At 48.1% G+C, this 26,320-nt stretch overlaps 2 protein-coding genes across 2 annotated transcripts in view; one reads left to right on the forward strand and one right to left on the reverse strand.

Moving 5' to 3' along the window:
• Window positions 1-6,548, forward strand: part of LRRK1 (leucine rich repeat kinase 1) — a 73,029-nt gene extending 66,481 nt beyond the window's left edge. Inside the window, exons 32-34 of the mRNA XM_056499610.1 lie at window positions 1,826-2,664; window positions 3,246-3,347; window positions 5,196-6,548. Coding sequence (XP_056355585.1) covers window positions 1,826-2,664; window positions 3,246-3,347; window positions 5,196-5,373 — 1,119 coding nt within the window. The 3' untranslated portion in view covers window positions 5,374-6,548. The remainder of the gene's footprint in view (window positions 1-1,825; window positions 2,665-3,245; window positions 3,348-5,195) is intronic.
• Window positions 6,549-13,422: 6,874 nt separating this feature from the next.
• CHSY1 (chondroitin sulfate synthase 1) overlaps window positions 13,423-26,320 on the reverse strand; it is a 73,288-nt gene continuing 60,390 nt past the window's right edge. The window contains exon 3 of the mRNA XM_056499611.1: window positions 13,423-15,436. Within this exon, the coding sequence (XP_056355586.1) occupies window positions 13,844-15,436 (1,593 nt within the window). The 3' untranslated portion in view covers window positions 13,423-13,843. The remainder of the gene's footprint in view (window positions 15,437-26,320) is intronic.

Consider the following 26,320-nt stretch of genomic DNA (forward strand, 5'->3'; position numbering starts at 1 on the left):
TGTTTTATTCAGTTTTAAATAATTGAACTCTTTTCCAAAGAAAAAGTAACCCAAAACCCAGCTTGTGCAAAGCATTGTGCCATGATCCAACCTACTGATGCAACTCCTTGGCAAAGCCACTTCCAGGAGCCTTTGCACCAGATCCACATGGCAGCAGGGACATGGCACTGAGCACTGCAGGTTGTTGGGGTTTCTTTTAATTAGTGGTTAGAGAATTGGGACTGGACTGAGTTAGTCCAAGCCCTATTTCACAACTTTCCACTTGCTTTCCTAGTTTTTCCCATTACAGTAAAATTCTGCTGTGATTTGGATTAGTCATAGGGGCTCAGTGCTCTCATGGTTTTACTCATACTTGGTGTGCAGAGAGTTTCTCTTTGTCCAGGACTCTCAAAGAGCCTTGCAAGCAGAGCTGTCAATTAAATATCACTTACCCTGCACAACCTGCCCCTCAATAGCTGGGGCAAGTCAAGACACTGATTTTTCTGGGGATTTACAGCTTGGGAACTATTGTCCAGGCCTGGCAGAATCCAGATCCCTGGAAGGGCACAGGGATGCCTTAATTTAATTTTTGCATTCCCACCAAAGGGTGACTCTGAGCCCTCAGCCTATCTCACTGGCATCCTGGGCATGCCAAAGGCAGGGCTTTCCACTGTGGAGAGGCTTAGGAGGGGTGAGGTTGGGTCAACTCTGTGGTGCTTTGTCTGGTTCTGTTTGGTTTGCTGTGCTTAGTCCAGGCAGCAAAAAAGTCCTGGGTAAAATGGTCTTTTTTTAGAATTTATTGCTCCACAGAGAGGAAGTAGAAAGGCCTTTGAGGTAAGTATTGTTTTATCTGCTTCACAGATGGGAGAGTTTCTGGTAGAGACCCAAGGTCACAGGCAGTTTTATTCCCAAGAGATCCATATTTCCCAGTCTGTTTAGCAGCATTTTGTCCCGCTGGGATGAGCTGGAGGAGTTGCTGAGCCGTGACCTTCTCAGCAGCTCCTGCCCCTGGCACACGAGGGGTGCATGGCCACAGAGCTGGAGCTGTGTCCATCACTGTACATTTAGGGACAGGTTTTTACCAACCTGCAGAATTGTTTGTGGTACTTGGCAGGTGCTTTGCTGAGCTGCTGCCTCAGCTGGGATGTCTGAGCTGACATCCCAGACCCAGAGCACATCCCTGGGAGGAGCAGTACTCTCAGAGCAGCAGACTCTGGATGTGGAGCAATCACTGGATACTCTTGTTTGTGAGAATATTGGCTCCCTCTTTCCATTTTTACTGCATTTCTTCCATTCCTCTCCTACCTAGCAATAGCTTTACTCCTTTTTGGAAGTGAGCCGGGTTTCTACAGCTGGGTTCCTGGGATCATGGTGGCTGTCTCTGAACATACTCCAGCTTGAATTTGTTAACCTTCAGGGCAGGCTGCCAGCTCTGTCTGTCCGCCCTTGCCAGTAAAGAGAGAGGTAATACTGGGTGAAAGGAGTGTGGCTCTGCAGCAGCTTCTAGGGAATGACTTTTTTATGTTGCTGTTATCGCTGTTTTGGGGTAAGTTACTGGTGTTCTTGCAGAATGTGAGAAGCAGGCAGAATGCCTGGGTTTGAAAGCTCTTCTATTATAGAGAAGTTAAGAAATAGGAGAAAATTCTTTGCTGTGAGGGTGGTAGGGTCCTGGCACACTTCCCTGTCCCTGGAAGTGTTCAGGTGCAGGTTGGATGGGGCTTTCAGCAATCTGGTTTAGTGGAAGGTGTCCCTGCCCATGGCAGAGGGATGGAATGAGATGATCTTTCAAGTTCCTTCCAACCCAACCATTCTATAACTCCATGAAATTTTTCTCTCTTTTTCACAGAACTCATACATGGTGCTGGCTGGCTTGTCAGATGGACTGGTAGCGGTGTATTCAGTGTCCCAGGGCCTGCCAGGGGACAACTGCTCCTACCTGTGCTCCCACACAGCAAACAGGTCCAAATTCCACATCTCGGACGACGACCCGCGGCAGAACCCGTACCCGGTGCGGGCCATGGAGGTGGCCAACAGCGGGGCCGAGGTGTGGTACAGCAACGGCCCCGGCCTGCTGGTCATCGACTGCGCCTCCCTGGAGATCAGCCGGAGGCTGGAGCCCTTCAGCCCGCCCGCCTGCATCGCCTCCATCGCCTGCACCTCCGAGTGCCACGGCGAGGAGGTGGTCTGGTGCCTGGATGACAGGAGCAACTTCCTGGTGATGCTGCACGCCACCAGCTACCAGCTGTGCGCACGCTACTTCTGCGGGGACTGCAGCCCCCTCAGAGACATGTTCACCATCCAGCAGCCCTCGGCTGCCATCCCTGCCACAGCCCCCCTTGGCCACGGGGCCGTGGAGAGCAGCCCTCCAGGGGACATGAGCATCATGTACAGCCCGGACGTGGGGACCCAGATCCTGAACCACCAGGACTCGCTCACAGATTACTGCTCTGTCTCTTCCTACTCCTCCTCTCCTCCCAACGCCGTAACCCGCTGCCCCTCCAGCCTGCCCAGCTCGCCCATGAGCTCTTCCAGTGCACCCTTCTCCACAGATTTTGAGGAGTCTGAGAAATTCCATGAGCTGAAGGCTCCCCTGGATCATGATGCTTCTTCCCCTGTGTGTGACAACACGGACCACCTCCAAGCAGTCAAGATTCTTCCTGTAAAAGACCTCATCTGGATCCCCAGGTAAGTGGGTCACTCACCCAGGCAACTTAGTCAAAATCCCCCCTGGCTGAACATGAGATTAACTCAGGCTGATTCAGCAGTTTATGCATTCCCAGTGGATTGACCTGGCCAGAAAGTCAAGTTACCATTAAGAAATTTCATTCCCAGTATAATGGAGCATGGATTTTCTATGCCTTTTGAAAGTGTGTAGTGTTTAGCAGAATTGCCACATGGAAGGCCTTGCTGGGTTGATTTCAGCAGAATGAGAAAGGGGTGGTCAGACTCCAAGCTGTATTTCCCCAGCTACTGAGGAAACAAAGAGCAGCAGGCAGCCTCCTTGCTTGGACACAGCCCTAGCAAGTCCTGCTGCCTCCTGTGGAGCTGATGGGAACCTCTGGGAAGCTGATTTTGCTTGTCACAGGATCTCTCACTGCAGTGGATCCAGGATGCCCCCGTGGCATCACGGTGCCCCCTCCCCTGGAAGACATCATGTGGCTGCAGGTGGCATGGAGCAGAGGATGGATATCCATCCAGCAGGGATCTCTCTCAGCTGACAGCATCCCCAGCGCTGAGGGTGTGACCCTCCCTCGTTTCTATTCCAGGAGAGGAGGGGACATCATCGTCATCGGGCTGGAGAAGGAGTCGGGCACGCAGCGGGGCAGGGTGATGGCCGTGCTGAAGGCGGGGGAGCTGGCTCCCTACGGGTGAGGCTCACCGGGCACACCACGGGCAGGCTGGGGGGTGCTGGGGGGCAGAGGGGGGCTCTGCACGCCCTCAAGGCTCTTGGGAGCTTCCTCTTGGCTTCCAGCAGCCTCTGAGGAGTTCCCAGAGGGGGGACACACAGTTGCTGGTTGCACGCTCTCAGAACGGAGCAGACAGCGAGGGGAAGGCACTGTGGCCACAACCTGGTCTCCAGAATCCACAGAGAATGAACACCCCATAATGACACAGACAGGAGTGTGCACAGTGTGATCGAGTTGGCCTGATCCTGCCTGGTGCTGGCTCCCTTTGCTCTGAGGGCACCTGGCAGGAGGTCAGAGCAGCTTGGCAGGCTCAGAACAAGAGGTGTATTTATGCAGAGCACGGCGCTTGTCTGTGGCTGCATTCACGTGGGTCAGGTTGATGCTCTGGCTCTAAATGAGCACCTTTGTGCTGTGGGCAGTGACAGGCCAGGGGACGGCTCCTGCAGCACAGGGGAGAGCAGTTATATACGTTAATTTAAAATGTTTCATGCAGAGAAGGATAGTCCAAGGAAATAAATAGCTGCTGGAGAGGTGGGGGTGTTCCTGCTGATCACTTAAATACCGGGCTGGGATTGTACTATTTATGTCCAAACAAATGCAGGTTAAGGAGTGCTAAGGATTATAAATGATCATTTATTACCACCAGGCAAACACAACAGGAGATCAAAGGCTCCTGCCATTCCCTCTACTCTGAACTGTGTCTTTATCAGTTAGCTGGGAGGAGAGAATTCTCTTTATTGGTCACAGGTGCTCTTGGGTTGGTTTTGCTTAACCCAGACTGAGTGTGGACTTCAGGCAAAGTGATACCACATCTCACACCTGACTGGAGCAGGCACCATGGCCATTGACCCTCTCTGTTTGAGCAGCAGGATAAGGAGCAGAAGGGGAGGAAAGGGAGGGGGTTTTGTAGGGGAGTTTGTGATAAAAACCAGCTGCCAAGGACAGTCTTGGGGCCAGTGTTCCCAGCTGGACACCTTTCTGGGGAAAGAGTTTGGGGCCAGCCTTCCCCATCTGCTATGGGAGTGGTAGAAGGAGCCCAGTGAGGGCTGGACTCCTGTCCCTTGGACCCTGCAAGGAAAAGTGTCATTGTCTGCCCAGCCACCTCCCTCTGAGGTACCTGCAGGGCCAGCTTTGACAGAGACCCAGAAGGGAAGCACATACAACACAGACCACACAAATCCCTGAGTGCTGCCACAGCTGTGCCTGCTGCTCTGGGCTCAGGGCTCAGACCCTGAGCTGACACAGGCAGCTCCATCCCACTTCCATGCTTTATTCCAGGCTGTGGAAGCTCTCGGCAGCCTGCCAGCTGTGTTGTATGGAGCTGTTCTGAAAATGCCCAGCTGGCAGCAGGAACAAGAGTCTGTGGATTTAGCAAATCAGGAGATTAGCAGCAACTTCAAATGCCACGGCAGACTTAAGCCCCCACCTGAATGTTTAGGCACCTGAATCCTTTTAAAAACTTTTTCCCATGTCACTGAGCTGCTTGGTTTTGATGTGACACAGTTTCTGATCCCTCTCTTTGTTACATTTTCCTTGCTGAAGGATTTGCAGCTTATAAAAAGCTTGTGTAGCTGGAAGGGAAGCTCATGAGCCAGTGCTGTGCTTGCAGAGCTGCTCTTCCACACAGTGCCCTTCCCTGAAGTGAATGTCCTTCCCTGAAATGAATGTCCTTCACTGAAATGAATGTCCTTCCCTGAAATGAATGCCTTTTCTTGTGCTGCCCTTCCCTGTGATGCCTTTTCTTGTGCTGCCCTTCCCTGTGATGCCTTCCCCTGTAATGCCCTCACTGCTCTCTGCTCCCTTCCCCAGGACTCTGGTGGATGCAGCTCTGGTAGCAAAGGACACGGTTGTGTGCTGCTTTGAGAACGAGCAGACGGAGCGGTGCCTGGCGGTCTGGAGGGGCTGGAGTGCCAGAGACTTTGACATTTTCTACCAGGCCTACGAGGAGCTGGGCAGGCTGGAGACCTGCATGCGCAAGAGGAGGTAGTGCCCGTGGGACCCCAGGCTGCGGGAGACGAGCGCCCTGGGCTGGGGGACACGGCCCACACCAGGGCTGATGGGGCACTGTGCGTCTGGTTTGCTGCTAGGGAGCACCCTGGGCTTCCCAGAGCCCCAGCAGGGCTTTGGGGAGTGAAGCTGCTGGGACAGGCCTGGGAGCTCTCAGCTGCCCTGCACTGGTTGTGAGCAAAGGCAGAGGTGGCTGCAGTTCTGCTCATCCCCCCATTTCCAGTTTGTTCTTCCCCATTTTGAATTCCTTCCTCACCTTCAGCATGCCCTGGCTGCTGCTGCTGTTGTTGTGTTGTGTGTGTCAGCCAGGAGAGCTCTGTGGGCTCTTCCCTGGGAGCCTGAGCACGTTTCAGTCCTGGCTGGCACTGTGGGCTGATTCACCCTGTTCCCAGGAGGAATGCATCTGCTGGAAACCCTGCACTGTGGGCTGCTTCCCACCTCCCTGCAGCTCCATTAGGGGCTACTTCAGGTGTAGTCCCTGTGCAGAGACACCCTGGTGTAGGAGCCAGTGAGAAGCTGTGGCTGGCCACTGCATTTCTGGTTCCTAAAATCTGCAGTGGTGCAGTGTTCCTTTGAGGGACCCCAAAACAACCTGCCAAGAATGCTGCACCAGGAGTGAGTGAGCTGGTTCATGGCACTGCTGCTTTGGCAATGGAGCTGGTGGAAAGCAAAGCCACTGGGTGTGACAGATATTCCTGGTGGAAGAGAAGGGAGCCCCCTGACCAGGGAGGTTTATAAGCTGTCTCTGCTCCACTCCTCTTTCTCTTGGGAAATGCACTCTGGAGCAGCAGGAGCACAATAAGCTCAGTTTGCCTGTGTATCTGTGCAGCTTCTGCCCACCACAGCTTCTATTTTATCTTCATTAGTGGCCTGGGATGCTGTATTGGCTCTGAATCCAATTGCACTTAATTATCCCAAGCATGTACAGCAGTGTAAAAAGTGCCCCCAGCTAAGCACCCTGTATAAAGGTGTACAGTTTGAATTTTGGACCTTTCTTTTTCTTTTTTTTTATCCCAAGAATATTGTGTGAGCATCGGCAAGGCTGGCCAAGGCCGAACGGGCAGGTTAACCCTCTGGTTCACATTTCTGTTGCAGGCTGCTAAAATTTCTTCTTCAGAAAGAGAATGTATCCTAAAATAAACTGGTTTCTCCGCAGGATGATACTGCATTGGTGGTTTTTATTGGAAACCCAGCTGGCACTGGGTGTTTGGGGTTTGCAGCTTGGTTCAAGTGCTTGTCCTGCTGAGCACAGCTGGAATCAGGGCTGTGAATACAGACTCTCCACACCCGGCCTTGCCTGTGGCTGTCACTCTGTGTCTCCTAGCACCTCATGAAGCAGGTATGGCAGCACCAAAATTCCCCTCCCTTGCCAGGACACGCTCTCTGCCTGTTGTCTCAGGGCTGGGGTGAGGTCTCGTGGTCTCCTTCTCCAGCTGCCAGATTCCTTTGACTTGCAGGAACTCTTCCCATGATACCTGAAGCCCCAACAGGAGCTATAATGCTCATTCTTTCATTCAGCCTTGCAGGTTTCCTTTGAGGAAACACCCTGTGGAACAACCGCAGCATTCCTTATTGTTCCTCTTGAGCAGAACACCTTGGGTGCTGTGCTGCTTCCAAAGCCAGAATGGGCTTGAGCCCACTTGGGCTCCCCAGTGCCCATGGTGGGGAAGCTGGAGCATCTCCCAGACCTTTGGTGGGCCCTGGCCAAGGCCTGGACACAGAAGGGCCTTTGTTCTGCTGGACACCATGCTGTGGGGCTGTCACTGCACAACACCCTTCCTGACACACCAAGACATCCCTGCTCCTTGCCAGGTGGGGCAGGGTGGTCAGCTGGGGAGGGAAGGGAAGGGGGTGGCACCTGGGTTTCACAGGACTTGTGAGAGATGCTGCAGTGGTAGGTGTGTACCCCAAAACCTCCTGGGAGCAGGGGTTGGTTCCTGAAAGCAGCTGAGAGCCTGACTGCTGCCACCCTGGGAATAAGAACAAAATCCCCCCCTTCAGCAGACCTGAAACCTCATTAGCACAAGGCTCCATTAAGTGAGCACTGCACGTGCAACAGGAATGATTCCCCAGGGGCAGAAATAAACAGACATTAAAAACAAAACAGCTCCCACCAGTTCAAAGAGTTTGAGATTTCAGTGCTCCTTTCCATCTCTCCCACCAGCAGTGCCTGCTCTCCTGAGGGCAGGTACAAGTGAGGGGCATGATGCATCCTGGGGGAAGGGATGGGATCACAGCCAAAGGCAGGAAAAGCCCCCAGAGTCCGGGAACAAGGGGCAGCACGAGCCCCAGGCGTGGGTCTGGGGGAGCTGCACCTATCACAGTCCTCACTATTTTATTTCAGCTGATAAAAATAAGCCTAAGCAGGGCCTTGGTGGGGGATTATTCCTTCAGCTGACCGAGGAGAAGCAAAAAAACAGCTTTGGGTTTGTTTTGTCAAGGCCAGGTTTCCCCCAGGCCAGGCTGGGAGCAGCAGGAGCACAGGGAAGGGGCTCAGTGCTGGGAGGGAAGCGGATGCTCCTGGATTGGATTAACCCCCAGCACCAGCAGTGGGAGGGCAGGGGGTGCCAGGGCTGTTAATTACTCATCAAGGAAGCAAAGAGAGATGAACAGGACCTGCCTGGGATTAACTGAGCCCAAAATCCTGCCCAGCTTCACTCCCTCACTCAGCTGCCTCCTGAGAGCAGAGAGCCACACACACACCCTGGGCCTTTCCCTGGAGTGCTCAGTGGTCCTTTACCTGCTTTGAAAGGATTATATTCAATTCCCAGCTGGATACTGATTCCTATTCCTGGTTTGGGCTGTTTCTTTGCTGGCATCAGTGCACTGATACCAATACCAGCACCCAGTTTGGGGCATGGCCTGAATATTTTTTTGGGGGAAAATATGATATAGGGGCAAACCACGGTTGCATCTCATATCCAAGACCCATATCCTGCTGCTCACTCAGGACATTTTTGGGCCCCAGCACCGTGGGTGCACTGACCCCACCAGCCTGGGGCTGTCCAACCCCAACCTACCCCTCCATGTGCAGGAAAGCAGGGAATGTTGCACAGCTCATTCTGCCAGGAAAGGAAAGAAGGGCTGGCTCTGCCTCGTTTCACACAGTGCCCTGGACAGTGGGCAGGAATTGTTGTAATTTGATGTATTAGAGCAAAACCCCATCTCTTGTGCCCCCAAGACAGGGTGAGGGCAGGTGAACACTGCCCAGCTGGATACTCCCATCCCACACAAAGGCTCCCAGCTTCAGTGTAAGGAAAAATAAGGTGATTTCTAAGGGAGGTGGGGAAAGGGGCAGCACTGGCTGCTTTGTATTCTGCTACTGAAAGGACAGAGGAAATTAGTTTTCTTTAAGCAAGCTTTAAAAGGACAGGAAATATCATGGCTATTTCAGGCTGTCCTCAGTTCACCCCGGCCGGCGGCGCTGGGATGGGAGCTGGGTCGGGCTCCAGAGGAGGATGAGGAGGAGGCTGGGATGGAGATGGGAATGAGGATGGAGTTGTGATGAAGATCAGGGTGAGGATGGGACCAGGGATAGGGCTGGGGGTGGAGGTGAAAATGAGGAGAAGGATGGGACCAGGAATGGGGCTGGGGATAAGAATGGTGCCAGGGATTGGGCTGGGGCTGAGCTCACCTGGGACAGTGCTCAGCACTGGGGAATCACTGCCAAGTGATGCTGGCAGTGGGCAGGACAGAGCACATCCCCAAGCCATGAGTGGAACATCCACAGCGATTCAGGTTTCCCAGGGCCATTATTCCTACCCCAGCACTCAGAACATCCTGGCAGAGCCAATGCTGGCACAGCAAACAGCCTTTATCTGCCCCATATCCCAGCCTGTTTGCACTGGAAGTTTATCATGGAAACACTTTAAACTGTGCCCCTTTTGGGAGCCCTCTAAGTGAAAAGTCAGTAAAACACGTATGTGGTGTTACTCTTTTGTCTTCTTTTTCTAAAAGGTGGAGCAGGATCCTGGCAAAGTCCTCTTGACACCCCCAGCCAAACAAGAGGGACCCCCAATTTCCAAGAGACTCCAGCCCAGCCTGCTGGAAATGTTGGAGCCCATTCAGGTCAATTAAAGTTGAGATTTTTATTGAATTAAAGTGTGAAAGTAAACACAGCCAGCCCAGTATTTGGGCTGTTATTTTTTTGATGGTAATTTATTTTTTTCACCCTACTCATAAAAGTGATTTAGAAGGTGGCAGGGATTCCTGGGCTGGAGGAGACCTGGGAGATGTTCTGAAGCTTGGAAAGAACATGGACACGTTTCTTACACCTGGGAAAGTGTGCAGCAGTTCGGACATGAGGAATAAAAGTGCTTCTGGCAGCAGCAGCCAGGTAAAATCCAGGAAAATGGAAAGGATTCCTCATGGGATGCACTGCCTTGGCTGGGGAGCCCAGGTTGTCTCCAAGGCTGCCTAGGCCTGGGAAGGAGGTGGCTTTTGAGCTCCAACTGGGATCAAACCCCTGCATTTGCTCTGGTCAGCACAACAGCTCACATTGGCAGAGTCCACCAGGTACAAAAACATTAACTAGAACAGATCCCACATGGGCAGTGTCCCACCAGCCCAGGGATCAGCAAGGCCAGAGCAGAGGAGGAGCCTGGTGGGGCCTGGACCTTCTCCCCATTTTTAATGCCACAGCAAGATTTTCTTTCCAAAGAGCTCCTGATGGTGGCTGGCTCTGCGAGCCGAGTATTTTTAGCAAGTATTCATGCAGAACAGCTCAGGATAATAATTTGCAATGTAAAGTTAGAGGCTTCCACAAAAACTCAGAGTAAGCAGATTTGGGTCAGCAGGACTTACTTTGTGCTGATTTTGCTGAAAGGAACCATCCAGCCAGGTCCAGGGGAGTGCATGGGGCTGGAGCTGGTCACGGAGTTTTCTGGGTAATAAACCCCCACTGTGCCCACAGGACCAAAACTTGAAATCCTTCCATGGACTGTGACTGCAGTGTCACAGATAAATGTTCCACGTGTAAACAGTCACATCCAGCATGACAGTCACCAGGAGTACCTGCTGCCTTTCTGGACTCACATTTTCCCCATCTCCCTTTGCCTCTTTTTGCCATCATTGATCCTTGAGCAGGAGGGAAAAGCTTTTAGGAAAGAGCATTAATAAATCCAGCTCCTCACCCAGGGCTGACTGGAGAAGGTGAAGGGTTTAACACCATGTGCCCAGGGGCTGCAAAGCTCTGTTTGGTGGGAATTTTATTGCTGTGAGGATGCCCATGGCCAACCCAGCATCCAACCCAGGTTACCTGCACCAGATTTATGAGGGAAAGAAGTGTCTCACAGGTTTAACTGTGTTAATAAAGAAGAGAAGCATCTCTATAGGTAGGACATGACTGGGGACCACATCCTTCATTTTCAGGATGACACCATCTAATTTTCTCACACCTCTGTGGCCCAGAGGAAAACCTTCCCTGATTTTCCTGCTTCCTCAGCACAAAGGAAACTTCTGTCGAAGCAAACAACTGGAGTAAATTGAGAATGAAATGTTCCAGCCCTAGAAGGGATTTTTGTCAAGCCTGGGTTAGCATTTACCAGCTGATGATTTCCACCTCTGTCCAGTCCCTTACAGCTGGGGCAGCAAATGCCACTGACTTTAGTATAAAATGGGGTTTATGTGTTTAGATTCTGTCATAAAGGCCTATAATTAAAATTTAACTTTAAATTGACTACTTTTAAGCTGCGAGTCCATAAAATATGTGATCAGTTGTGATGTGAGGCCTCAAGGGCTGCCTGCAAGCTTGGTGCAAAACTCACTTTTAATAGAGATTTGGTAACAGAATTAGAACTGCAGCAACTGAGAAAAAAACCCCAATACCAGATGGGTGCTGTTCACTAAATGGCTTTTTCCAGTTGCATACATTCTGCTTTTACCAGCTGTTATGGGCTAAAAAAGTCCAACGTAATCATACATGTTAATAAATATAGTAAAAGTACAGGGCTTTTTTTGCCCCCATTTTTCTGCCATTTTTTGTGGTTCATATTCTTCAAGCTCTTTTCTGTATTACAAATGCAAGTTGCTTTTTTTTTTATTTTTCCCTTGTGTGAAGAAACACCTCTGCAATCCCTAAGAATCTTGCTTTGGAACTTAGTTTTGTCCTCACACCAATACTGAACGACTCCTAGAGCTATTAAAAAGAAAGTGCTCAACCCACTTAATCATTATTTTTACTGTGTTTTGAATACACAAAACATTAGGGCACCATGCAGCCTTGTCACTGTATGCATTTGAAACACACACTTATAGGTATTTTCAGGCAGGAGAAGTACTTTTAACATTTTCATGAGGAAAAAGTCAAAACCAGGGAAAGGCACAACTCATCAGCACCAGAGCCTGATGAATGGGTTGGTTCTCCCCTCCCCCAGAGCCAAGGTATAAGCACTGAGCTCATCCCAGGCCAAAACACAACACAGAGGTCAAAACCCTTTGGAAGAGAGAGATCCTTTGACCTGGACTTACTTCCCAGAGTACTTCACTCTGTGCCTTTGCTGGGTGGAATGATATGGACTGACAACATGAGCAGCTCCGATTGCAAATAAAAAAATCTTTATTGCATCTTAGAAGCAAGTCTTTAAAAAAAAAAAAAAAAAAAAAAAGAAAGAAAAAAAAAAGAAAGAAAGAAGGGAAAAAAAAAAAAGAGAAGGAAAAGAAAAATTTTCCATGCACCTACATCCTTGGGACTGTCACCAGAAAATGATGAACATAGTAAGACACAGACTATGCTAGTTGCAGTTCATACACATGTAAACAATGGTTATTTCTTCTACTGGAATAGCAATTGCTCTGTAAGATCCCTTCAAACGTGGCAACAACCACCTAACCCTTGGGTTTTCTCCATTCCTTCACTTGCCTCCACTTCCCAAAGAGCAGGTGAAGTGGAACTGAGGGCAATGAGATGAAATGGGGCTGAGGATACGATAGAAAAATATATTGTTTGCTGGTTTTTATTTTTTGTTTCTGCAGGATATTTACAGGTACATAGGTCCCAAGAGATTATCAGCTTCAATGACAATATCCAGTCACTGTCTAAGTCTCAGTGTACAGGGTTCCCTATCTGGCTTTAAGGCACTTTATTTCATGTATTTTCTCTTACTTTGCTAGGTGTTAACTCATAGGGATCACACTTTCCTTGTATTCAGCCTCCTCATCCCCAGTTCCTCTTAGAATACCAAAAAAACCCCTAAACTCACTGAATTAATTCCAAAAATGTTAAAGAAATTTGAGGGGGGAAAAAAAAAGATTCATGAAAAAAATATTTTAGAAAGTAATCTTTGGAGATCATTTACTGTAAGTATGATGTACACTACCTTATCAGTGAGAAGATGCAATACATTCCTAATATATATATATATATTTACACACACATATATATATATATAAAATATTAAAATGACTAACAGATATTCAAGGAAAGGTCAAGAACCTAAAACAATGGATATTAAATAAATTAACGGTCTAGCAGATACAGGGAAAAAAAAAAATCCCAAAACAAAACTAGTAATCAAATGTAATAATTGTTCCCATTAACATCACGTGAAGGACCGAACGGGATCGATGCGAAGGGCGCGGGACACTTGGTGCAGAGTTTTCCAAGGAGTTTTCCCAGCTCTCCTCAGGCACCTTGGATTGTTCCTTGTGTGCTGTGGTTTGGCTGCCAGAGATTCCCATTTCCCAGCCCCTTCAGCATTTCCTGGTGGCATCGCTCAGCCCCGGGACACAGAACCCACCTCGGATTCCCGAACGCTCCGTCCGTCCGCAGACCAAATATCGAACGCAACAATTTCTACAGGACTAACCACAGCTTGTGCTTACTTCCTTCCCTCGCCTGCCCATGATAACTGGAGGTGTATTTTTAAACTGAAATCATCAGCTATTAGGGAAAAAAAACAAAAACAAACAACCCTCCTGGGATTACCACCCTTTCTCATTGCCACAGCGACTTGGATTTTCTAACGCAATTTGAAAATTAATGGCTAATCCTGAACCAAAGGAGCAGAATCTTTGCACAGTAGCAGTCACACCAAAAACATTTAGACACAGCGTTTTGTCACTTGGCTTTGCACGCTCAGGTCCACATTTACAGAATCCCAGCCATGAAGATGGCAACAGAAATGGTAGGAAACAATCTTTTGTTCATAAGGAAATTCTAATTCAAGTCAGATTTCTGCTGATCAGATAACTCTTAAACAACTATTTTTTTTCTTTTTTTTTTTCTTTTTGTTTGAAGGCAAATATTGATCACAGTTTTGTTCAAAACCAAAAACACAACAACAAAAAAACCCAAGGGCCTTTTTCTTCTCAAAACGAGTGCTTTGTAAGAAAACAACGATGATTTCTAAAATATATCCTGTGTGGTCTTTTAAAAGTGAATTATCAAAAAACATTTTCCCAAAAATAAATTAGATAATTAAAAAAAAAGTCTTTTCCAGCATAGCTGGACATTAGGCTGTCCTCACTGAGCCATTAGTATTGCTGCTTTTCCCAAAACTTGGGTCATTTTTTTCAAACCATATTTCAGCCAGCTGTTGTGTGGACCCATAAGTTGAAGCTTTGGACCCCAAGCACATTTTATATTGTTTTGGATCAAGATTAGGGTCACAAAAAACAGGGTGATGCACATGAACTACTCCAATTTCTTGGCTTCTGAAAGTTTTTAAGCCAGCTTGAATGACTTTGTTAAATAGATCTACGTCTTCAAGGCCCCAACCTTGGATGGAGACATCAAAGCCACCCGCTCGAAGAAGGTCACCTTTGTAAATGCAGGTGATACCAAAGCCATAGTTCCTCCAGAAACCTGTTTTCTGAGTGAAGGCAAAATGATTGTCACTAGGAACCTTTCCACTATAAACAATCTTTGGATCATACTGGCTAAAAATGATGGGAAAATACACTTGCTGGCCCAGAACTGTATTGGCTCTACACCGCTGGAGGAATTCTGTGGTAAACACTAAGTCAACATCACAGAAGAAAAGTAAAGACTCGTTCTGGAACTGAGAAGATCCAACTTCCAGAGCCAGTGCCCTTGAGAACTCCCCCGACACCGGCAGAACCTGCATGTCAGCCTTGGGGTATTTGGAGTGGTAATCTCTCATCAGCTCGATCTGCTTGGCTTTGTCAGGGTTGGAGTTGGAATTGAAAAGCAGGACAACCAGCTTGACGTTCTGGTTTGGAATGAGACACGTCTTCTCAAAATTCCCCATGAACCTCGCAAACATGTCGAACCGTCCGGAGAGAGGGATCAGGATGTTGATCTTCTTGTCTTTGAGCTCCTTCCTCTCTGCTTTGGACCTGCTGAGCTGGAAGGGGACAAACATCTTCAGCGAGTTGGAGAGGAAGGACAAGGAGCCAGAGTCCTGGTTGATTTTGCTGGCCAGCTCTTTGGCGTCCATCTCTTCGTGCTCCATGAACTGGATCTTGCTGAAGGTCTGCTGCAGGTACGCGTGCCTCCTCACGGGCACCGTCATCTTCTTCCCCTTGTGCTTCTTGTAGAGGAGCAGCAGGTCCAGCACGTACTCTGCTCCGTACATGGGGTTCACCCTGCGGTACCCGTACTGTATTTCCTTGAAATCAATGATCCTGCCCCGCGTCTTGGCGTTGGCGTTGATCATCTCCATGACCTGCATCACGATGTCGTCCAACGCCTCGCGCTGCGACGAGTCCATCCCTCTGCGCGGCGGCTGCCCGTCGGCGCCCGAATACAGATACTTGCCTGTGAGGAACTCCCACTCCAGGATCTCGTCCCGGTGGCGGGGCTGGAAGCGCATGAAGGAGGGCGGCATGCCCAGCTGCAGGTCCTCCTTGTGGATCTCGGTGTTGCTGTACTTGCTCATGAGCACGATCTCGCGGTGCAGCTGCACGGTGCGGTGCCGCAGCTCGGCGATCTTGCGGCTCAGCATGTAGCTGTGCAGCCTGTACTGGTACGGGGGGTTCTTGTTGGGGTGCAGCGTTATGGCTCGGTGGATCTTGCTGTTCCTCAGGTCGCGGATGTAGCCTTTTTTGTTCTTCTCGTAATTCTCGTAGAACAGCTGCTGCATCTAGAACAGAGAGAGAGAGGAGAAGTCAGGCAGTGCTGACCCTGTGAAAGTTTGCCCACGCAGCCCCGCTGGGAGAGAATTCCCCTCGCTCACAGGGCCAGAAGGCTTTCTGAATAAGCTGTTCTTGGGTTTAGGCACAGGTTGTAGCAATACCAGCTGCTATTCAAGGAAATTAAGAGGATTATTCATTGTAAACTGGTGAAAGAAACATCTATCATGGATTTGGGATTACTACAGCCCATTCTAGAGGTATCACCGGCGGCCAAACAATTCTGCACTAAGTCTATTGTAAGCTCATTTCTTCACAACAACACACAATCACCAGGAAAATAACACTGCGAAGTGTTCACTACAAAACTCTCATTATTCGTTTCCCACTGGTTTAATATTAATAATAAAGAAGAATAAAATGGGATGCATACTAAGCAAATCTGACAACACCTTTTATATTCTATCCAAACACCATTTAGGCATTAAAAATCCAGGTTTAGGCATTAAAAATGCAGGCTGCTGAATGTTTTAGTCAAGATGCCAAATATGTTACCTCAACTGCTGCAATGCAAAGCTATAGCTGTCACTTTAAAATGTCAATGGACAGTAAAGTGCACCTGAGATTCCTAGAGTTCCAAAAGTCAGGTAATGCAGGATGCATGTGCACACCAGAATAAAAACATCCTTAACATGGCATTTGCTGTTTGAAAACAAGAAGATAGTGAGCTGAGATTAGATTCACAAGTCCTAGGAAAGCAGACAAACCAGCTTTACAGTCCTCAATAGCTCAGGCAGTAGTGATATTGTGAAAGACAAACCACGATGATAATGTGGAAAACAAACTGATATAAAAACCCTGAGACCAAAGGTATACATCAGCTTAGATGGTGGAAATTTAAAAAGACCACGAGCAGATTCTATGTCACAGCACAAATGTCATCAACCTGCCAGAGCTGACACAGCACTTTCATTCAATATGGGATCTAATCTCTGTTACTGGCAGTGGAATCTGCCATAGAAAAAACAGCAATAAAGCTTGTGTAAAAGGGCAGCAAAGAGCCAAACTCAAAAAAAGCACCAGAATGCCTCAAATATGATGGCAATCAAGAAGAGCACTAAAAAGAAAATCACCAGCACAGAAACCTTCCATTAACCAGCTGCTCAGAGGCAGCACAAGTCCTGTTTTATTAGGCCTTTAGTTGCATTTTTCCCATTATTGTGGACAGACAGTGAATCTCAGGGATAAACTGACACCTGGATTTAATTGCTGCTATCTCACCACGCTGGCTGTGTGCATGCTGGACCCGACATCGGGCGGATCGCCGCTGACAGCCCGGAGCAAGCTGAGCCTGCCTGCAGCACGGGTTTTAATCTGAGCAAATGTAAATCACTGCAAAGGAGCGAGGCAGGGATTCCAGCCAGGCTGAGAAAGAAAGGACATTTATTTAGTGGGTCACCACCAGTCCCCCACCCCCTTCTCCTCCAAGTTCACCTTCTTCCCGCTCTCCCCAAGTGATCCCTGCTGCGTGCACGCTGTCTGGGAGCAATCCAGGCCAGAGGATGGATGGATCTGCACAGCAACACAGCCAAAGGAGAACATCTTGGCCATGGCCCCTTGGCAGGCCTCAGATGAGCTGCCTGTCGAGATGTATAATATCCCTTTAGAAGTCATGCAAGATTTAAAAGAGCGCTACGGGCAGAGGTTAGCTGGTCTAATCCCACGTCCAGCAGAGTGATCCAAACTGAATGAACCTTGTGCTTTCCCAAGAAACACGTTTTTTCCACTCACCCAAAACACTGTTCTTCATTTGTATCTCTGTATTGCTTCTTCTACTAATAATTCTTTATTTTTTTGGTCATTTTGACCCTCACTGTTGCTGTGAAGGGCTCTAGTAGACTGTAAATCACATCTACTTAGGGTCAGTCCTGTGAGCACTGCATTTATTCAGAGGAGAGCTCTCATGGGAAGAACAGGATCAGTCCAACACTGCAGGACCCACTTATTTCACTGACAACACTGATCTATCCTCTAACACCATGCATATGTAAAACCAGAAGTATTAAATGCATATGGTAACCAATTTCACTGATACTTTAACAACAGCTATAGGCAGAGGCTTTTCCAGGAGTACTGTGACATCAGACAAAAATTCTTAAATCACATCATTAGGCCACCATTATTCACAGGAAAACTGACAATAGGATAGGATTTAATTTCAAGTCTTGTTTTGAATTTATAAGACAACAAAATCAAGACCTTGCAGCCTGAATGCATTTACTCCAAAATTGCTACCTAGGGCATTCTGAAGAGGAAACCATGACAAGCAGAAAGGCTTTCAGATTACACAACAAAGCTTTAATAGAATACTGATGGGTAGGAAAATGTTATGAAACTTCCCAATGGAAGTAAAGATAGGAATCCCTAGCAAATGGCACAAAATTAAGAAGCATATTTTAAAGCTCTGGCTTGCCACTCAGGAGTAACCTCTTAGGTAGACCAGTTGCCTTCTAATACCCCTTCCCGCCTCTTCCCAAATCTAGCTTGCTTCAAAAACTGAAAATAAAATATATCTCAGCAAGACTTTACTGGGGCTCAACACAAAGCAATTTACAACTGAAACATCCATTACCAGCCACCTTGCTCCAGCCAAAAAGGTGACAACTGCCCAAGCCCCGCTCTGGCCAACCCTGTGGTGCAGCTAATGAGAAGCACCACAGTAGCCAGCCTTTTATATAATCCTGTTTTTCAGGAGAATGCCCTGCAAGGCTGGCACGTTCAAGGTTTTTCCTAGGAAGTCTCCTACTCCACGTTCCCCCTGCCCCCTCATTCAGCAGGCTGCAGCAGGCACAGGGTGTGCCAGGATCCCACAGCTCTGATCCCCCTCAGGGAGCCAAGGGACACCCCACACTAGGAAACACAAAGGAGGGTACTGGAAGGGGTTAATCAACTCCTACAGAGAGTACAAGGAGTTACAAACTGTTTTTTCACAGAGACACCAAGTGCTGTACACAAAGTCCAAGTGGCCAGTGGCCAATGGAGTGGTTTAACCCTTCTCAAGCCAAGACTGAGACTGGGACCCAGTGCCACAGAAGGGCTGTGAGGTCCAAGAGCTCTGCTCCAGAAACCAGCCCCACACAGATTGTGTCTGCTCACCCACACCTACAAACCTGAGGGATCCCCCAGAAGCAGATCCCCCAGCAAAATTCATCCCCCAGTATCCCCCAGGTGAGAACTGTGCTGAGGGAAATTAGTGTGTGGCACAGAGTGGCAGCCACTGCCCAAGTGTAGATACATTTCCTGAACCACTGTGATTATGGTCAAGGCTAACATGATTGCTTAGCACTGAGGTGCATTGCAACAGTATAGGCTGAAAATTTGGGAGCACCAGTCTGTCTCGAGGCACTATCTGTAAGCTGCTTCTGGGGGATCCTGGGGGAGCTGGGGGAATTCAAGCAAAAATTCCTACAAGGGAATGAGCAGCTCCCTCCATGCTGTTTGACAGCCCCACCAACACTGATCTGCTCAAATCATTAAGGCTCCCCAGCACTGGGTTCAATCACTAACAAGGGAAATGCCCAACTATCAGAAATCACTGCTAATATAATTTCTTACTATATTTGGGTCCAGAACACTATGCTAAATATCACCAATTAGCACACGCTGGCTTTCCACTCCATGTGGCACTGGAAAGCCATAAGGAAGAAACAAAATCGTAATTAACTCTTGTGTACATCATCAATAGGTGGGTGGAAGAAGGCCATAGAGAAAGGAATACCTGTGATTTATTTGCTCCTCCAGTCACTAAGCACACACATGGGGACTGACACAAGCCCAGGATGTGCACTTCCCCATGCCTGTTACCAGAGCCTTGAGAGCTGAACTCTTGCAACTCTTCTTCTAGTGAAACAGGTTTCTCTATGATTCTCTTTTTTTAAAAAAAGAACCTTTCATGGATATTAATTTTGCAATGATTATATTCTAAGCATGCTTTATTCTAGTGCAGAGCACTGAGAGCATAGGGATACAAAGAAGAGCTACTCTTTATTGACCACTATTTACTCTAGACCTGTTGAAGCCTTAAAAACCCTAATGTTCCCCAAACCATTAGAGACTGAATGTTTAAACTGTGGTACAGCTGTTGTGGGCACTGCTGGCTCATATCCAAAAGACCAACTGAAAGGAGAGAGTGTTATGTTCTTCATTTTAAATGAAGAAGTCTTTTGCAGGCCAAAAAAAAGTGTACTGGAGAAAATGGACTTTAAAAATAAGACCAGTTTATGCAGAAACTGGCCCACAGCCACAGATTAGCCCCCGAGGGCTTTCTCTCACAGTTCCAGATTGTGCTACCAGAGCCCAGAAAACACAGCCCCACAAGCCTCACGAAAAGCAACCGTGGATAAGACGTTGTATGGCAGGTTTCAAAACGCCCAAGATGGGCTTTAAATACAAAGCCCAGCTAATTAAAAGCCTGAATGATGGTTAATATCACTAGCTCAGAGTACATCTGTCAGGAGAGATGAGGATGTGGGTCACAGTGTGGAGCTGTTCTCCTACAGGAGCAGTGCAGGTGCTGGGACAGCCCCTCCCCTGCCCCACAGCTCTGCAGCCAAACCCAGGCAGGATGCTCCAGTCCATCTCCTCCTTCCAAAGATGTGCCAGAGCTGGTGCAAGGGGGGCAGCTCCTGGTGGCTGGTTGAAATTAAACTAAAGTCCTTCTTCTCCCACATCCCAAGGAACTGCATGAAATAACTGTAGCTGCACTAGCACAATTTTGCACTGATTAACCACAACAAATCTCCAGCTGTCTGGTTTATAAATCACTAATACAGCTCAATTGATGAAAAATTTTGCCAAAGGAAAGGAGCAGCAGGGCTTTGTTTACTGCTGACTTCCCTCTTCTGGAGGGGAAGACTGTAGGGGCCTCCTGGATACAACTCTGTGTATTCAGGAGTTCTTTCTATTTAAATCCTGATGCTTTATATCCCAAAGCTAAACACTGACACAACTGAAGCCATTCCTTCAGACAGAGTTATTATGGTGGATACAAACATGGGGAAGTAATGGATAAACACTCATTTCCAGTGAACTTGGCCACTTGTTCATGGCTTTAACCTCCCCAGTTGCCACTACAGGAAAGGATGCAGGAAATGCCACTCAGTGCTGGGAGATCAGACTTCCCTCTCAGCTGGCAAGTGGAGCCCTGAGCTCTGGAGCATGATTAAATGATGTGATTCTTCAGACAAGTTACTTCTCACACAAATTTCATCATGTACTGCTGCTTCACATTTGCTTTGTTTCATAAAGAGAGGCAAGAAAATCATCCTGAGCAGTCAGTACTCAAAGTTTCCATGGCTGGTGTAGCAGAGGCAGATCCAGCTGTGACCTCTGGGTGCAGTAAGCCCAGGCATGCTCTGAAGCAAGAAGTTTATTCTGTACAACACAAATGCCTCTTCTTATATGATCCTAAGTGCAACAGTGCTGGTCTAACTCGAGAGCCTTGCAGCGCCTCCTGTACCACTCTCCTCTCAAAAGTATTCCAGAAAGGAAGCCAAGTACTAAAGCAAGTTTCAAGCACAGCAAACTCAAGGTCATTGAATTCCCAAGGAATCTGTGAATTAGGAGAGTTCAAGCTTCTGTGATCCATACCAAGTAGCTGTTTAATTAAACAACTGTTTTTCTCCCAATCCTTTCTTGTTTAAGCAAGTAGAAGAGCCTAAAAATTACTTATTCATTTACAGTTTCTCAAACCAAGTAGCCTTTAAAGTATTTCCAGCTTGGCGAAGGAAAGAAGAAAACCTGAAAAAATGAATGGGTCTTCAAAACTGGCATGGAGTACCTCACCTCTGACCCTGAGCTCGGCGACCTCATTACCCAAAACCTACACGTGGGAGCAGTCCAAGGCACTTGGGAACTGAGATCCTCCAGCTAGGAAGCAGAGAAATTCCCTCCTCCTGGCCCTGCATTAAACTGAGCTTCATCATCTTGGTCTAAATGAGGATACAGAAACCAGATAAAACAGAACACGCCAGTTTAGGAAATTTAGGTTTAACTGTGCAAACCTTAGGAGAGCTGGATGTGATTGTGAGGTTTTCATCCAAAAGGTTCTGATTTGACAGAAACAAAAACAAATAAAATACCACTAAATATTAACAAATGTTCTATGCTACAGCTATTAAAGAACCAGAACATCATAGGTGCAAATGAGTAATTGTCATTGTGATTGCCTGAGAAAGTGTAATCAAAAATTGCTTCTAGCATAATTTCCAAATTACGAGGGCTGGTGCAAACTGCTGCTCCTCACAAGGCTCGCCCTTGCTCAAGTTAAGGCTCTGACCCATGGGGCAAATGATTCAGCTCTCCCTCTCCAGCCCCTGTCCCAGATCCAAACAAAACCAGGGATACAGTGACTCGCTGCTGATTGCTCAGTTAAAGGCCAGACTCAGGGATGATGCCAAATTACTTTCCCACTGAATCTACTGCATCTCAGCATTTCTTTTCCTTGTTGTCAACTCCACACTTTTACTCCACAGTACAGGCAGAGCATATGAAAACTTGGTTTTCATTATGAATTTCAACAGGCCCACAAAAGCCAGAGCCACAGCCTTGGAAGTCTGTATCTGCTCTTTCTCATGCAAAGCGTTAAGATTCCAGAGGAGCAGCACATGACCCCTGGAGGGGAGTTTCTTGGAGATGATGAGCAGAAAGCCTCTGGAAATACTGGCCAGTATTTTTTGGATGCTAAAAACAGAGGTAGAAGGATGCAGTCTCCCCTGAACACAGACTACAGAAGAGAAGACCTCTTCTGGACTGCTGAGTGATTTTCCACCATGTGTTTTCAAGAACCAGTAATGTAATCATTTAGAAATACTTTTGTTCATGGAATTCAAATATTCCTATTTGGGAGCTACTTTCCACATCCAGTGGTTTTGTAGGAGCTGTGAGCCATGATGGATGATGAGCCTGGTCCACTTGGCAAGGCTACCAAAATCTGCTGCTTAAAGGGGAGTGGAGAAGAAACCCTCTGCTTGGAGACATTTCAGCTGCAGCCCGGGCAGCCACCCACCATCACAGCACCAGTCCAACATCAGAAACCCAAGCTGGAGCAGCACAGCCTCTCTGCCAGATTGGATGGGGACAGCAGAGATCCTGCACCACACAGCACCCCAGGTCTCCAGATCTCTGCCAACACCAGATTCTGCAAGAAGCCTGGGGGGAAGCACTGGCTCCAGTGGGTCTGTCTGCAGCATCCTCCCTGTCAGTCCTGCCCACATGTGCCCACCAGCACAGCTTTCTGTTGCTGCAGGATGTTTCAGGAACCTCCACCCCACAGTGAACACAGTCACACCAGCACAAAGCTCTGAATCTCTCTTGAGCCTTCACAGGAGATTACTGTGAATTTAATTAGGCAAAGATTCAGCTTCACAATAGCTCCAGTTCTTCCCTGCATGTGAAAAGGTGGGGGTGTATTTTTAAAAAACAGATTCATTTGCAAGGCATTCATCACTTCCAGCTTAAGCAGAACCATTTTGGGTGAGGAGGGCCACAGCCCCTTTTTCAGGGCAATAGACCATGCCTGCTGTTTCTGATCCCTTGAGATTTGTGCCAGGAATACACCTTTTGGAAAGGGACAAGAAGGGTGCTGGGAATGCTGAATTAGTCCCCAAGACAAGGCCAACTGCTCAATTGCCTGGGTCAAAGCTGCAGCCCCTGAGACCTGCAGTGCCAGAACAGCCTCGAAGCGAGAGAGCATCTTCCATACCTTCATTTATAAATCCCTCTACATTATGCTTTCCTAAGAATTGATGGTAAAAGCACTTTTCTGCCAGCCACATCAGTATCAGCTGATGAAAACTCACAGAAAACTGGGAATATATAATATTTCTGATTCCTCTGCTAGTGAACCCTCCTCCCAGATGCCACAACAGCCTCTCCATGGGCACTGCTGCGTTGTGCCTCGGCCAGACGAGCAGCTGAAAGAAGGGATGTTGTTCAGAAGGAACTCCTGAAACCTTAGCCCCTTCCAAATTGCTGATAGCCTGTCCCTAGGAGGTGGCAGCTGCACACCACCTCAAGCTGGTGGAGTTACTTGAAACACAGACCCAGCCAGCATTGAAGTAACCCTCAGAGAGGGCTCCCTCTGTCACTTGGTCCTGCTGGGGCAGCGTAGCTCTGCTCGTGTCTCACCAGGTCACCTGGTTTGCAGCAGCACAAGGATAGGATGATAGTGAATCACTGTGCTGACTGCATGGCACAGCCATCTCTCTTCCAGGCTTGGATTTCAGTGAGTGCTCCAACATGGTGCTGCTCTCTGGCTGCTTTTCCAGGGTCATGCTGAGATATCTGAGGTTGGCCACTGCTCCGAGCAGGGCAGGAGCTGGCAGCACAAGCAGTGCTGGGCTGCCTGCTCAGGTCTGCTGTCAGCAATAATCACAGTCACAGAAATCACAGAATATTCCAAGTTGGATGGGACCCAGAGTGATCACCGAGTCCAACTCTTAAGTGAATGGCCCATACTGGGATGAAACCCACGAGCTTGGTGATGTTAGCACCAGGCTCAACCAGCTGAGCTCATCTCAGTACACCCTGGCATCCAGCAATGAAGCAGGAACTCAAATTCAGCTGGATTTAAAACAAATTTCCTTTTACTGCTGTTGGTAGAAAACCAGAACAGACTATGGAGTTCCTTAGAGACCTCCCACAGAAGCAGTGCCCAGCACAGACACAGGCAGAGGGCTTCACTCCTCTTTCACCCTCCTGCGAGCTCAGAGCAGTTCTTCATCTTCAAGCTGGTTTTTCAGCCAGAGCCATTTCTGGAGCTGGTTTGAAGACTGCCTGCAAGGGCCTGGACTCAATCACCAGTTTGTTTCACACGGGGAGCAGCACAGGGTGACGGCTTCCAGGGCTCACCAAAGCTGCACTGCATTGTTCTCAAGTGTCTATATGAAACGCGTGCACTTTTTTTTCACCCCCAAAGAATTGTTTAGCAATTGCTCAGAGGAGGGGAGGAAAATAAAGTCACAAACCCTTGTTTTATGTGGAGAAGCCACATGTTTCAGTCAGCCCACGAGGATCCACAGCTGAGCCCTGGGGATAGCAGAGCTTCAGAAGGCTGTGATGGTAACAGGCACCGTGCAGTAACGCTGCTGCTGCAGACAGAATTTCCACAGTGAGATGATGATTGCACAAGCGTTTCTGTAGTGCTTGTACCATTACCACGCACGTCTTAAAGCCTTCCTGCTCCTCTGCGCTCAGTTAAAAAAAAAAATCTGCCCTTTGTTTCACTGGAAAACATATGTACATCATCCAGTGTAGACGTGGCACTGCCAAAACCATTCCATGACAAGGGCTCTGCCTCAAACAGCTCTGCCATTTAAAATAAGTGCAATACAAAGCAGTTTGGTTATAAAAGATACAGCTCCTTGATCAATAAGGGATCAGCAGGCAAGGTTTTGCCCATTCAGAGGGCTGATAAATCTCTCAAGAACTTGCCTTTCATGCCCTGTAACCCAAAAGCACCATAAATTGTGCACTAATAGCTCTAACTACAAAGGTCACCTACTTTCACTGCTTGCTTTGCTGAAGCACAAGGGATAATATATTTAAAATAACTCACTTTTTAGGAGAAAGCAGTGATTTACTAATTACTCATTTGGACAGGGTTGGCAGGGTGGGTGCAGATTCAACGCCTGGAAAGAGAAATGGTGAAAGAAGGGAAAAGGGGGTGAGAGAAGAGAAAAGGTTCTGAAAGAAGGGAAAAGCACTGTTGCACATGCACAGCTCTAGGACCAGCCAGCTCCTCTGCAGCTTCACATATGCTCAGAACTAGAAGGAAGGCAACATCTTTCTAGGCAGCCACAGTTTTTATTGTCCTCCTGTCAGTGGAACAACTTTCTCATTATTAAAACGAGCTGTCAGGCAGACTGGCATTTCCCTCCTGGCCGTGTCCAAGTCAGCCCGTTCGTTCAAATATGGTTAAAGATTTCACACAGTGTTGCTGGCTAACTGTATATGGTCTGAGGTTTTCTGGAAGTTTGCTGTCTGGCACAGCTTGGACAAGGAACAAGCAGTGTTACTCTGCAGTGCTCTGTAACCCAAGTGCCTCTTGCATTACACACAGTCTGTCAGAGCCAGGGGTTCACCTCCACGTGGGTGTTTAAGCCTTGCTGATGCTCACCATCCATCATCCAGCTCTGACAGAAAGAATATTCAACTGCTCCCTTTGTGATGCCCTAAATTAAAACAGGAGATGTGGATGCCGATAAATGCAATTATGCTGAATGTAAATGCATTAGAAATGGAAAGGGAAAAAAAGCCCGACTGACTCAAATACTCCCCAGCCTGGGGAAGGACTTGCTAATCACACAACACAAGTGAACTCTCCTTTGAATATTAGCCACACATACAAAGAGTTTTTGGGTCTTTCTTGTGTCTTCTTTGCTTTCAACGTGGAACACACTTTGTTCTGCTGGCTGCAACCAAGCTGCCACAGGTGCAGTTTTGGTAGAGCAGACCTGGCTCCAGAACTTGTGCCCATTGCCTGCAGTCCCTCCATCCCTCCAGCTGCCAGCCTGCAGCCTACAAGCCTCAGCTTGCACCCAGCTGCTGCTTCCCTCCCCTCTCCCTTGGCCACTGCAGCCTTTCTAGATTTGGAAAACGGGCAGCCTGGAGGAATTTATCATTTTCATCAGTAACCTTCCCATACTCCACTGACATTTTTCCACTCATCTGGGAGATCTCCTGGGTGGGTTTGCCTGTTGGGTCAAGATCCTGCTGCTTCAAGTAACCTCATGTGTGCTCAACAGAGAAAAGCAGGGAGGGAGGAAAAGCCATTGCTGAGAATGCAGAAGGAGCTTTAGCCAACAGATGGAGAAGGCCAGTGGAGTTTGCAGCTT

Source organism: Oenanthe melanoleuca, chromosome 10 (assembly GCF_029582105.1).
Source record: "Oenanthe melanoleuca isolate GR-GAL-2019-014 chromosome 10, OMel1.0, whole genome shotgun sequence".
NCBI lineage: Eukaryota > Metazoa > Chordata > Aves > Passeriformes > Muscicapidae > Oenanthe > Oenanthe melanoleuca.